General features: G+C 35.4%; 1 protein-coding gene across 1 annotated transcript in view; it reads left to right on the top strand.

Annotated features, from left to right (window-relative positions):
• Nucleotides 1–14,639, top strand: part of CSMD1 (CUB and Sushi multiple domains 1) — a 2,093,507-nt gene that overhangs the window by 1,554,601 nt on the left and 524,267 nt on the right. Inside the window, exon 11 of the mRNA XM_058288018.2 lies at nt 3,346–3,449. Within this exon, the coding sequence (XP_058144001.1) occupies nt 3,346–3,449 (104 nt within the window). The remainder of the gene's footprint in view (nt 1–3,345; nt 3,450–14,639) is intronic.

Below are 14,639 nucleotides of genomic sequence, written 5' to 3'. Positions count from 1 at the left end.
ACCCTAAGTTAAACCACAGACTACAGTTAGCAGTACAATTATATAAAAGTGGTTTCATCAGTTGTAACAAATACACCGCTCCAATGAAGGTGTTCACAATAGCGTGTTCATATGGGAATCCTGTATTTTATGCATGATTTTTCTGTAAACTTACAACTTCTCTACTCTAATAAAGAATGGAGAGCATCACTAAAAAAGGGACATAAAGCAGAGAACTGAAGATGTGGAGTGACCAACGGCAGGAGCAGATGAAAGGAGTCAGTTAGGGTAGAGGAATGAGTTAGCATATATTAAAGGAAGCTAAGGAAACCATTTTGGCTAAGTGTAACTGAACTATTCATAATCTTAGAGATCTATTATTCTACAAACTTCATCTTTCATTTGCATCTGACAATCTCTGAGAAATGTTACAAACTTAATACTAAATTATATATATATATATATATATATATTTCATCAGATATATTTTTAGAATGTTCTCTTTTTTGGTAAACTCGAGGTTCTGTGCTCAAGACTGGGTCTTTGGTTTCTTTTTCAAATGAACACTAAAAGCTTGGGTACTGATTTTCATTTGACAAGCGTCCAAGATGGTTGTTGAGACTAAACACTGGCAAAAGCATTCTCTGTGAACCTTTGCCCTGACTTAAAAGAATTACAAAAGAGCAATTCTTTCCCCCCTAATGAAAGTCCATTTCTGTAGCCTGGCCCCTACCTGTGACTCACTACAAATCAACTAGCTGCAACCCGCAGCCTCTTGTGCAGGATCCTTGTTTTGCTCCAGGACTGGGAAACAAGTGAAGACAGAGTAAACAGGTCAAAAGGTGGTGGAAACTTCCACACCTCAATGATGAGGCTTTCATTCGTTTATTCTCTAATCACTGGATCATGGCCATTTAAAAATCAAGCTATGAAGAAGAAAAAAAAATGGAAATAAGGCCATCATCAGGTGCTAGACTTAATATGCAATATTTATACCGGTTTTCAACAGCTATCAAAACCTACACCTGTTTCAAATCAGATTGCTAAAATAATGCATTCAGACAAACACTGCAATTTGAAATAGTTTATTTTTTAAATTATAATGGCTATATCACTAATTTTAGTAAGAATTTCAAATAGCAAAATTAATTTATTCCATATTAGCATTGCTTATAAGACCACCTGTTTAGAGCCTCTTCAGAATTGTGCACTTTAAATTGGATTTTAATGGAAAGCCTTCATTCCCCCTCGTATCACTTACTCCTTTCTTTCAAGTCTAAGAAATAGGCATTTGAGACCTTTCTACAAGATTCCAGAGTTTAAGATTGATTCTGAAATCGGTCCCATTAAAGTCTGTTCCCAATCTGGCTTCTTCTCTTCCTGTTCCTCTCACTCTCTCGTTCTCATTCTCCTCTCTCTCTCTCTCTCTCATCCTTTCTCTGTCTTCCATCCCTTCCTCCTCATTCATTTATTCTCTTGTCTCCCATGCTTCTAACCTAATTTCGGGACATCTCTGATCTCTTCTTGAATATCAGTCACCAAAGCATTTCTTCTTTCTGCAGAGCTCAGGTTCCTCTTCTATTTTCATGGCTACCATCCCAAATCATTTTTTTCCACTTTATTCTTGGATTATAATACTAGCTTCTTAAGATTCCTGTCTTCAGCCTCTTCTGATTTTCTATAAATTGATGCAAACAATTTCTTGATAAACCATCACTTTCATTGTGCTACTTTATTTTCCTAAAAAATGTCCATCATCTTCACCTACACCATCACCTTCACTCACAACAAACACCTATAGAGACATCACCACCCTTAGCTTGACTTCCGAATTCTCTAACCTGGCACACAAAGCATTTTACTCACTGACAAAAAGGGATGTATTTTTTCAACATTATAATTTGCTTCCATGGAAGCTGTAATAACCAAAGATTTTTGTACCCTTATTTTTCCCTTCTTTTGCCAAATAAAATTTAATGTTTGCAGGTCAAAGTCTTTTTTTCTCCACCATTTCCTTGATCTGAACAACATAATACCTTTTTCCTTATTCCTGTCAAAATTCTTCTGACCTTTGCTCTATTTCCCTTTCTTTTCTCACATTTAGAACATTTATTGGTACTTTGTCGTGTACCATTTTGTTCTGTTAAATAAATTTTTCTCTATATGCCTTTTATCTGGCACCTTAGCATCACTGGAAGGCAGCAAAAAATACTTCTTTTTAAGCTTTTTTAAGTCCACTGCAGTGACTACATAAATCAGTGCTATGCACATCATCGGTATTGATATTTAAAATATTTGCTAAATTAATAATTAGTTTTTCATTTGGATAGATAAGCTGATTATCAACTGGGACCCTGGAGGCAGAATATTGACAAAATCTGAAAACTGGAAAAATTACTCTAGTTATTATAGCTGAAGTATGTGATCTACTTAAGTTTTGGATATTTTCCCCAATCTATTTTTTTTTAGTAGGTACCCGGAGTGGAATCCAGGGTCTCATACATGGGAAGCAGGCGCTTGGCCCCTTGAGCTATATCTGCTCCCCCCAATCTACTTTTTAATTGCAAAATTACAGTCATGGAAAATAAGTTATGTCTCAGACTGTCTGAATTATCAAGAGTTTTTAAAAATTGTAACCCTCTGAAAAGGTTTGGCCCCATGTATCAATTTAGGTCAGTTCTCCAAATTAGGTCATCTTGGAGAATTTCCCTGTCTTTAACTTTCCTATTCTATGTCAAATCTGAGAAGTGCATAGAATCTTATATTGTGCCAGATATAAATCAGTCTTGTCTAGATGTCATGATATCAATCATGCCAAAGTGTTCTTTATAAAAAGAGATTTTGCAAAGCTAAATATAGAGAATGACTTCTAGCCTCAGAAGTTCTTTTTCATATGTTAATATACTTCATTATATGATATCTGCATATATATAACTCTAAAAATATTTATTTCAGTGTGTTCCATTTTCTGAGTATCCTCAAAATGTATCTCTAATTATAATCAGCATTTCTTTTGCTTAAATTGAGTTATCTTTAGGCTATCTCAAATCCTATAAAGGTCAAAACAAATATTTGATTGATACTTGACTTGGAGTATAAAAACTGTTAACTTTCATTTTAGAGCTGATAATAAATATCTTGGAGTGAATAACAGCAATTTTAAATCCCATAAAATTCTATAAATGATGCTCAAATGTATAGAATTATCTGTATAGCTACTTAAAACAGCCGACACAGTCTTGATGACTATTTGAAATAAGTTGCAATTAAAGAGCAAAAATTAATACTGTATCTGAATATTTGCAATATTTAAAATTATGGAGAGTTTCTATCATGCTAAATAAGTATATTGTGCCTTTCCTTTAGGTCATCAAGCTTGCCTTTGAAGAGTTTGAACTGGAACGAGGCTACGACACTCTTACAGTGGGGGATGGTGGGAAAGTGGGTGACACCAGAACAGTCTTATATGTGTAAGTATTAAGTTAGCTCATGTTCTAGTCTAAAGCATCGATTAAATGTGCAGAAATGGATGTAGACTTGGAATTCTGCTATAGACTTCCAATTCTGACTCAGGTATTTAATAGATGTCATATACTCTTGTTCTTGTGGTTTCCAGATCTGATTTCACATGAGAGCTAATTTAGGATGGTATTTTGTCCAAATTATTAACATATGTGTTTACAGTAAAAAATTAGAATATATAGAAGTGCAGAAAGTGGGAATTTTGTTTCTTACTCAACACCTCCTCTTTAGCGCCTCTGCTTCTGCTTCCCTGTGGTATTATATTATCAGTATTGGGGAAGTACAGGTGTTTTCTGCAATAATGCCATATGCCTTTCTAAAACTCCTGCACTCTGCAAAACTGCATAGTAAAATTGATGGAGATCGTGGGAAAATTATGCTCTAGAGTATCCCAAGTCCTAGCAAAAACAACAGCCTAATATAAATATTTGCATACTTATCGCCCACTGGCATTTGCAACTAGAGTCACAGCCTATCCATCCCCTGCAGCACTTTACCTTCTTCAGTTACTTACAGAGGTAAGGCCTTGAGGGCATCCACTTTTGTCAGCTTTTTAAGATGTGTTTTTTCAAAATTAGAAATATGATTTAAGGACATCCTTCCTCATGTATCAATGTTTTTAGCACAGACGGAATTGTCTTCAGTTTCTTCTTCTGAATTCCACTTTCCAGATAGTTGAGGTAGTGGCTTTTGGAACTATTAAGCCAGAAACTTTTTTAATGAATGGAGGGCATCCTTCAGAGTTTTCACCTTTTTTCTTGGTGACTTTTTTTTATTACCGAGGCCTTCTTTTTATTTATATGAAAGCTTGTCTATTAATAGGCTAGAAAATATCAGTACTATTTTCTTATTTACCAATAACTTGTGAAGTAATTAACATTTTAAAAAATAATTGTAACTGAACATTCCTTTAAAAATTTAACAGGCTCATACTATGACTATTTTGGTGACATATTTTTTTCAGGTATTATATCTTGTACATTTTGCATAGCAAAACATATCGATCCACTTCGTATGTTTTCTTGCTGATTACTATAGCTAATAATAGCTAAAATAATGGTACTGCCGCCTACTTATGATAACAATTATAGTAATGTCCCTTTTGCTATCATAACTAACGTATTAATTCTTATGTACCATGCACTGTGCTCAACACATTATTTTATTTGGTCCTCACTATAATCATATGAATCTGAGGTTAATAATATGATTAGATAGATTAAAGGAATTATCCAAATTCACAGACCTTATATTGGGTGGAGCAAGTATTGAAATTCATTTACTCTGCTCTAATGTTTATACTCGTGATCATTATATGTGGATGTGGCATGTGTTTTTTAAACCGATTCTCATTGATAGTCCTCTTCCCCCCACCACCACATTCTTTTGCTTTCATAAGAAGTTCTGCAGTAAACAATTTTGTATATATACCTTTTCATACTTCCTACTTACGTCTTCAGGAAAATCCCCAGTAGAGGAATTACAGAGATAAGGGGTATCTTCATTTTACATTGTTAGGTTTTTCCAATTATGCTTCCAAAATTTTTTTTTAATCAATTTCCTCTACCAGAGTATATGAAAGTCTCTATTCCCCCATTCCCTCACCAAATAATTATGCCTTTTTTTCTCAAAAGGGAGAATTGATTTTGTTTTGTATTACTCTCAGGAAATTTATAAAAATACAGATTCTTACAGGGTGGACCCCAGAAATCTCTACTGTATGCAAGCTTCCCAGGTGATTTTCACACATGAGCTTGTCTTGTTGTTGGCTCAAGCAGTATTAGTGAATACTAATGCATAGATATAAAATTGGGCTAGGAATTAGAATATGGAACTTCTAGTTCCCACTCTGCTATTTATTATCTCTGTGACCAGAGGGAAGTCATTTTACCTATCTGTAAAATATGGCTATAAAATATGTATAATAAACATTTCCTGCTTATGGTGAGATGGAGAATGAAATAATGCATGTGAAAGTAGTTGAAAAACTAAGAAATGTTACCCACACATAAAGAACTTTATTATTCCCATAACATCTAATTTAAGAAACGATATCACTAAAATAAATGAGAGAAATGTTTAAATAAATGCAAAATTTTAAATATAAATGTGGCAGAGTAAAGTTGTGTAAAATCCCTTAGGTCACCATTAAATATCTAAAGTCATGTACCCACTTTGTAATGTTCTTTGTTGTTCACAGAGCAATAGCAAACTATGTATTACACTGACATAAGTGTTATTAGAACCTCTTCTCAATAGCTCAAATCTATAAATGAAAAACTGAATAACAAACTGAATCAAACTGAGTTGTCCTTTGGGAACCATAATGTAACAAAGATCAGTTGGGCTTTTAATCAGCTACAGGGGAGGAAAAGCCATTGATATATTTTCTAAGTATACAAAATTACAGAAAAAGGGTAGAGCACAGTCAGAGAATCACAGCTGGTCTCTTTGAATAAACAAATAATTTTAGAGAATTAATCAATAAATACCTTTTAGTGCTTATATGCCAGACATTATACTCAGCATGGAGTGTATAAGCTAGTTGGAGAAATGATAGATACACTGAGATAATTTAAATATCAGACAGTGTATAGAATCATGGAATCTCATGATACACACCTTGATTGAAATAAGAGTCAACCTTTAACAAACATTGGCATTGACTACCTCAGGCTAAATATTTTATAGGTTTCCTTTCCTTGGGGAGGTCTATGGAATTCTAATGAGAACTTGATTTTCAAGAGAAATTTGAAAAGTGAGAAAACCTAACAGAATCACCCTAAATATTATCTTAAAACTTCCAGTCTTAATGGCTTTTTATTTTCTTAACTCTCAAGGCAAAAAGAGGGAGATAGAGCACAACTGAACTTTAGGGGGCTCTTTTAATAATCCAACAATCCCAGGCAATAGATGAATTTTACTCAAGCTATTTTTCCAGAATGATGGACTTAGAAGACAATTAGAAACCTTCCTCAATAATTCTCTACTGAGCTTTCTCCGAGAAGAAAACTTTTCTCAGGTACAATGTGCAGAAAATCTGCATTGGGAGATAACCCCTTATGTGACTTCTGTCTGTCCCTTTCTGTTACTATGAGCTGGTTAGTGGGGAATTGCATTAGAATCAGAATGTCCTGTAGATTGCAAACACCGGTCACCATTTTTATTTCTCCTCCTCTGTCAGTGTGAAGAGCCAGAATCAGAGAAGGCTGTAAGCAAGTAGTACAGTCTCCATCTGTCTAGATTGTGGAGAGGATGCTGGTTTTTCCTCACGGTCAATTAATCCATTATTGCTGAAACTGCTCTTTGCTTCTAGATGCTGCCACAACCCTTGTTATTTTTGTGATTCCACCTCTCCCTGCTGGTGTTCTACAGGTCCTGAGTCAAAGGACATCACTCTCTTTTTATTAAGATTCCTGATCAGCCATAAATATTCAGATATTACAAATGGATGTAGGTGTGTGTTTATATATTATATCTTTGATAGTATTAGAAGAGTCAATCACTAAACATCTCAGTGCTTTGGAGGAGAGCTTGAAAAGGGTTCAGGAGTGAATACACAGCCCTCTCTTTTTTTCATGATTAGAGGTCAAGTACAGTCCTTAGGTTCTTAGAAGTTTGGAATCACATGATCAAAACTATATCTGTTCATATTATTGTTCTTGTAATGACTTTGCATGTGAATATGGTTATATTTACCAGACTGAAGTTGCATAGCTGTTCTTCACTGAAAATTTAGCCATCGTTAGCTTTTTTTCTCTTCTTATTTAGAATCTTCCTTGTTCGATTCCTGGGAGAAATATTTACTTTATATCAGGCATTGTGGTAGGGCTTAAGGACAAAGGGAGAGGGGAGATAAATGATGGCTTCCTTCTGAGGAGTTCACAGTCTATTGGCAACAATTTCATAAGTTGTTAGCAATATATATACCAATTAATAGTAATAATGATAAAATGGTTTTAAATTTTAAGTAATATTTTGTACTATGGAAAGAAGATTATCTTCTTAATACATTTATTTATTTGTTTTAATCAAAATTTTATTTATTAATGGAATTGGGGGGAAAGAAAAAAAATACTGAGAGGTTTTGAACATATGCAAGAGGCCAAAATAAATTTTAGGCTTCCTAACATTATTTGTATTAGTTTTAGAAAAAAGTTACATCTTCTAAGGATATTTGGGTTGACTTTGGTCTGAATTTTTTTTTAAGTCTTCTGTATTTCCTACTGTTAAAATGCACATCATTAATGGGTTACAAACAAGTTTAAAAATAAATAAAACTGGTAATTACAAAATGTTGGTGTTATTTTCTTATCAAAAATTAATGTGAGAAATGAGTAATAATGAGGTTTTAACAATGCTTTGAAGATCCTGAGAGTTAATAATACATCCAAGGATATTCTTTTATGACTTAGCACAATTTATATGCACGCAGGAACTCTTTTAAAACACTTAACAAGCATTAGAAAGAGATCCCTTGCTTGGGAAATCCTTTATTCCCATGTCCCAAGAATTCTCAGATACAAAAAACGTTTTTTCCTTATTAAAATTTGATTCTATGTTTATATCATTCTATGTAGATAAAAATAAGAATTTTAAATGTTTGCAAACTACATTCACCTAGATATTTTATTGATGTAAAGTATCCTTTCTGTGATTAAACTATGTCTATTTATTTATATTGTTTCTAAAACATGCCTTGAAATTTATCAATAAATTAAATGACGTTGCTTGGACTTAACAGCCAAGAGTTGGAAGAGGGAATACAGACAATGTAAGGTGTTCAGAGAGAGGCCTTGCTAGTGAAAGCATAATGCTCCATTCTAACAGATCACTCGATACGGCATTTTCGATTTCAGATGATAGCTCTTACAGAGATTTCTGGGAAAACAAGCCATGGAAATTTGCTTTCAGGTGCAATCTTTTCTACAGGAGATTGGGCCCAAGGACAGTTTAGTCCAAGTGCAGTAGGGGCAGGGGAGAGGGTGGAGTTTTGTTCTAGCTATTTTGCAGGTCAGAGAGCTGAGTAAGTTCCCCAAGTCATTTTCCACCTTATCTGACTATTGTCTCACAGATACCTACTTACTATTGTTGTTTTCTTTAAGGAGCCAAAAAAGCATGGGCTTTTCATTATATATTGTCGACCTGAAGAGCTAAGCATCTCTTTTCAGAAATTCATTGTTTGAAAGCATTTATGAGTTATTATTATGGGGTTTTGGCTTTAAATTAGCCTCAAAACCAAATTTAATCTTTTTTTTCTGGAATTAATGCATTTTAACAATAATAAGTGGCATGTATTCAGCATTAGGCAACCCTGACTCCACATCTTATGTTTCAACCTCAAAGTACTGTTGTATGTTTAAACTGGATTACTAAATGGAAAAATAGTTTTAAAAATGTTTAAAAGTATGGTGCAAAGAGAAGATATATTACTATAGTTATTACGTCTGCCATGGAGACTTTCTCAGCGTTTGGAATCGTCTTTGGAAATGGATGTACTAAAAGAGAAGAAGGAAAGAGGAGATTGAACTGTTATTTACCGAATCTGCACTGCATTGTCTCATGACAAACTTGTGACCAAGGTACTGCCGTTCTGTAGATGAAGACAAGGAGAGGTCTAAAGTCATGGCCACTTAGATAATAGGCCGTCCATCTGATGTTTGAACCCAAGGCACCCCAATGCGCTTCAAAAGAAAGAATCCTGCTCTTGAAATCAAGAATTTATGTTTCAGTCCCTGGCTTTGTCACTCAACTTAAAAAAGGTGTGACCTTATGAATGACACTTTGTTGTTCATGAGAGAAATTACCTTAAGATCAAAAAAGGACAGCTGCTATAAATTATAACTACAGTGATAGATGATCTAAACATTATTGCCTCCAACTATGCAAAACTTCAGGTATTAAACAAACTCATTATAAGTGATTAAACCATTCTCTTAGGTGAAGCTGACATTTGCTAGCATTTTTAAGATCTTGCTGTGGAGTCTTGCTTTGGAATGCTGCTATTTTCCCTTGTCATATAAACTACTGTTGAGCTCTATGCCTTATTCAGGATGTCTAGTTACTTTGTCTACAAAGCAGCTGTTTCCTGGTATTTTGTTTCATCGGGGCTAAAGTAAAGGTTCTTTTCCCTTCTCCTTTTTTATTTCTCTCTCTCTCTCTCTCTCTCTCTCACACACACACACACATACCTCCATTCTAATAATAATTCCATCTGTTCTATATACATTTTAAAATGGAAATTTCATTCGTAAGTATAGATTCACATGCAGTTGTAAATAATAATACATAATCTTTTGTGTACTTTGCCTCATCTGTTCTGATGGTAACTCTTGGCAAAGCTCTAGAAAATGAGCACAACCAGAATATCTGCATTTGATACAATCCAGCTATCTTAGATTTCCTCAGTTTTACTGGTAGTCATTTGTTCACATTATGAAGTTCTATAAAATTTTACCACCTGCTTCAGTGCATGATTACACCACAATAGTCAAGATACAGGACATTTCCATCACCAGAGGATCCTCATCCTCCAATTTGTAATCACATCCACCTCCCTCTCTCCATCCTTCTGCTTCCCTAACTCCTGACAGCTAAAATCTGTTCTCCATCTCTGTAATTTTGACATTTCAAAAATGTTACATAAATATAATTAGATAGTAACCTTTATGTGATTGCTTTTTTCACCCAACATTATTCCCCTGAGAGTGCATGTGTCAAACATTTGTTCTTTTCGTGGCTGAGTATGTCATGGTATGAATATAGCAGCGTTTGTTTAACCATTCTTGGCTTAAAGACATCTGGGCTCATTCTACATTTGAACAGTTACAAATAAAGTTGCTATGACTATTTGTATATAGTTTTTTGTTTGTTTGTTCATTTTTTGATGTACCAGGGCTGGAAATTGAACCCAGGACCTCAGATGTGGGAAGACGGCACTCAACCACTGGGCCACATCGCCTCCCCTGAGTTGGTTTTTGCTTTTTGTTTTGCTTGTTGTTTGCCTTTCTTTTTTAATTAGGAGGCACCAGGAACCAAACCCGGGACCTCCCATGTGGGAAGCAGTTGCTCAAGGGCTTGAGCCACCTCCGCTCCCTGTGTACAGGTTTTTATGTAAACATGAGCATTGTTTCTCTCAGATACACGCACACGATAGCAATTGCTGGGTTGTGTGTTGGTTGCATGTTTGATTTTTAAAGAAACTTCCAAACTCTTTCCCAGCGCGGCCGTAGGATTTTACACTCCCACCAGTGACGCCTGAGTGATCCGATCTCCCCAGATTCTCCCCAGCCTTCGCTATTGTCACCATTTCTTACGTTGGCCATCTGACAGTGTGCGGTGATCGCTCCCCGAGATTTTTGTGTGCATTTTCCTGACGGCAAAAGGGGCTGAACATATTTTCACGTATTTATTTGCCCTCTGGGTTTTCTGTTTGGTAAACATTTCTGCTCATGTCTTCCCCCTCTCCCACTTGCTAACTGGATTTTTTTTTTAAATTATGATATTTTCTTTAAATATTATAGATTTTTAAAAATATTTTTATATTTTCATAATATATATTTATATATATTTGTGTATATTTTTAGATTTATAAATTTTTATAAGTATTAAATATTGTTTTTTATATTTTAATAATACTTTTAATATTTATAAATTTTAATATTTTCTTTAAATATTTTAGATTTTTAATGATATTTTTATAATATATATTTATATATAAATATGTATTTTATTAATTTTTTATAATATTTATAGATTTTTAAATAATATTTTCTTTCAATATTATAGATATTAGTCACTGTCTGTGAGTCTCTGGTGAGGGAGGGTCCTGGATCCCAGAACTACAGGGAGTTTTCCTGGCACGGCCCCTCGCCTTCGTCAGGCCTGCCTTGTGGATTCCTTGACCTCAGTATCTCTCCTCGGGAAGGCCAGTCTCGGGCCTGGCAGGGAAGGCGAAGGCGCCTCCCGGCACTGCTGGGTAAGGCTCCCAGATCACCCCTGTCGCTGGAGGTGCCAGGCTCCCGTGGTGGCATCGGCAGGGACCATGCTCAATCCAGAAGAGAAATGAGCTGGCCACGGTGGATTTCTGTGGCTAGGTCAAAGATGCAGAAATATGGGCCCAGGGGGTCCCGTGTTTGGGAGAGGGGGCAAATGCTCTGCCTCTGAAATGTTCCTCTGCTCCCGGCTACCAAGCAGGACTCCTTTGGCCACCATTCCTAGTTCTCTTTTCGTGGGCTTTCATGCCATTTCCAGAGAGTGCATACCCAAATACGGGACTGTGCCACGTCATCAGGACTGGATGCTGACTTGTCAGCAGTCGGAAGTGTGCTTAGAAGCAGATGCCTGTAAAATAACTTCCCTTAGGGTCTTACCACTTTTTTTTTTTTAATATGCAAGTTCAGGAGGCTTGGATCTGTTATTTTTTCCTTGGGTTCCACAAATGCATTCTTTATAATACTGATAATCTTTAGTCAATTTAAGGTAAAGATTGTAAGGGACTGATAAAACACACGTCATCTTCTGTGCCAGCCTGCAAGAACTGATTTTGAACACTGTAAATAAAGTCCGCCATGTTTAAAATAAATGTTTGCATGAATCAAAGGAAAAGAAAGCAAACACCTGCTTTAATTTCACTTAGATACCAATTGGGGAAATTATAACAACTTCAGCATATGTACCGTTTATCTCTGTATTTAAGGCTACATACTATATTACAATAATGATTTCTACAAAAACCCCCCATACTTCAGAGTCAACTTGAATTATAAATTAGAATCCTGATCCTTTCTGCCCATCTTTGAGCTCTTTACTGGTCCATATCAGGTACATTTAAATGGTACCGGCTGTGGGAAGAAGCAGTGTGGATGCCAGGCTGAATACAAAGCACCGCACCTCGGGGATCCTTCTAGGCTGAGTTGCTCAGGAAACCTGGCTAATGCTGCATTTGAAGATGCACAAAATCTAAGGTAGTAATTATTGTCTTCTGGACGACCAGAATGTACATTCCTTCTGCCTTGTTTTTCTAATGACGAAACTGACTTCTAACTCTGACACTGGGAGCTCACTGTCTGCCAATTTACACCAAGAATTTTTATCAGGACAGCCCCAAATCTTATCAAAGTTACTTTACTCCATGCCTGAGACTGATGATTCTGTCCAGGTGCCTGAGCAGATGACACGCAGTGTATTAACTTATCCTCATTAATCTCCAGATCACACTGTATCAACTCAAGTCAAATGGTCAATTAAAACAAATTTTCGGTAACTATGCATGTTCTGCACTTTCTGCTGTATTTATAAAATTCACGAGTATTAAAGAACCTTAAAGACCTTAAAGTACATCAAGTCTAGGCTAGTTTTTGTCTTAGGGGTAGAATTTACTTTTCACTTTCTAAACTTACAGTTAAAATGAGTTTTATCTGGTTTCATATACCACTTCTCCTTCAGGTCCCTGGCAGTAAAATGCAGGAAAAATTTATTGCAGGTGCTATGTTGCATCAATTTCATGTTTTGACAACTTTGTGGCATGCTTGGAGTTAGTATTCATTTTCTTTTTCTTTTTCTTTTTGCTCCAGGTTTTAGCAAATTGGTATTTTTAATGAGCATACAGTAAAATAGACTTTATGCATTCAGATATAGAAATGTTAATACACGTATGACATTGTGAGTAGCCATGACAATAATCAGAGTAAAGAACAGTTAATCACCCTTCCCATCCTAAATTCTGAACTACTGATCTGATCTCCATGAGTAATAGTTTTGTCTTTTTTCAGAATATCATTTATATAGTTATACGATATGTAAATTTTGAGAATGGAAGTGGGAATGGAAAATGGTAGCCATTCTCGAAAACAGTTTGTAAGTTTCTTTATTGTAAACTTAAACACATGCTTACCTACCATATGAGGCAGCAATGCCACACCTTGGTTATTATCTGAGAGAAACAAAATTTACACTACATGAATGTCTACAGTAATTCTATTCATAATTGCCCCCAACTGGAAACAATGTAAATGTCTTTCAGTGGGTGAATGGATAAACACACTGTGGAATTATTATATCAGGGAATTCTACTCAGCAATGAACAAGAGCAAACTATCAATACACGCAATATGGGTGGAACTCAAAGGCATTATGCTGAATGAGAGAAGTCAGAGTTCATTCTATCTATCCTTTTCTAGCAGCTATATATCATACAGGTTTAGGAAAGAACTGGTGAACATTTCCGCAAAGCCTGAAGAGAAGACCTGATCAGAAATAGGTTTGCTCTCATGCACAATCACATGGATGCAATTAAGATTTAAGGAATGTTGACCCATTTTCACATGAAAAGAATTAGATGTAATCTCAACTCAGTGTGTCCTGGTTGTAGGAAAGGAACAAACATAATCGAAAGTCACTTTTTTTTAGAATTAGTCACTGAATACACTAGAAACTGTATTCATAAATACTACATTGGTAACTGAATATCACAAGACATATCAAGCGCCTGCTTGTAAGACAGCACCTTGTTCATTGAAATCTATAGGAAAAATAATAGAGTTTTAGAGCTGAAAAATTCTTTTAAGGTAATTGGCTATAACTCTCGTTTCACAGATGAGAGAAATGACATCGAGGTAAAATGACTTGACTGAAATCATCAGATGAATTAATGGCAGAGCTATAGCTAGAAACCTGAATATTAAATCCTTGGTGCTACATTTTCTAATATCTTACTCCTCCTAAGCTAAAACAAATACTTAAATCATTATTTGGAAATATCCCTATGAAATTGAAACATGTAGATATTTAATTAACTTTAATATGGATCAATTTATATTTTCATTCAAAACATTTCACAAGCTATGTACCAGGCTCTGGGAGTAAAAAGACGAAATGATGAAAGACTGCACTCAAGTTTAGAAATTGGTAAAATACAGAGAAAAGGAGATGCCTGTAATAAATTTGTCTTAACTGAATTATCTGCGGGATACTGCAATAACCTGGGAGTGGGGGAACCCTCATCTTGCCTAGGGTAATTAGAAAGTGCCTGAGAATAGTCTTCAGGAACCCTTAGTTCTTCAAAAAGAATACGCATTCCAGGCAGAAGTTCAGTTTTTGCCAAAATACTAGGGCTGAAAAAGACCTACAGGTTTGGG

This window comes from Dasypus novemcinctus, chromosome 25 (assembly GCF_030445035.2).
Source record: "Dasypus novemcinctus isolate mDasNov1 chromosome 25, mDasNov1.1.hap2, whole genome shotgun sequence".
Classification (NCBI taxonomy): domain Eukaryota; kingdom Metazoa; phylum Chordata; class Mammalia; order Cingulata; family Dasypodidae; genus Dasypus; species Dasypus novemcinctus.
Note: the sequence above shows the minus strand (reverse complement) of the source record. Positions and strands in the feature narration are given on the sequence as shown.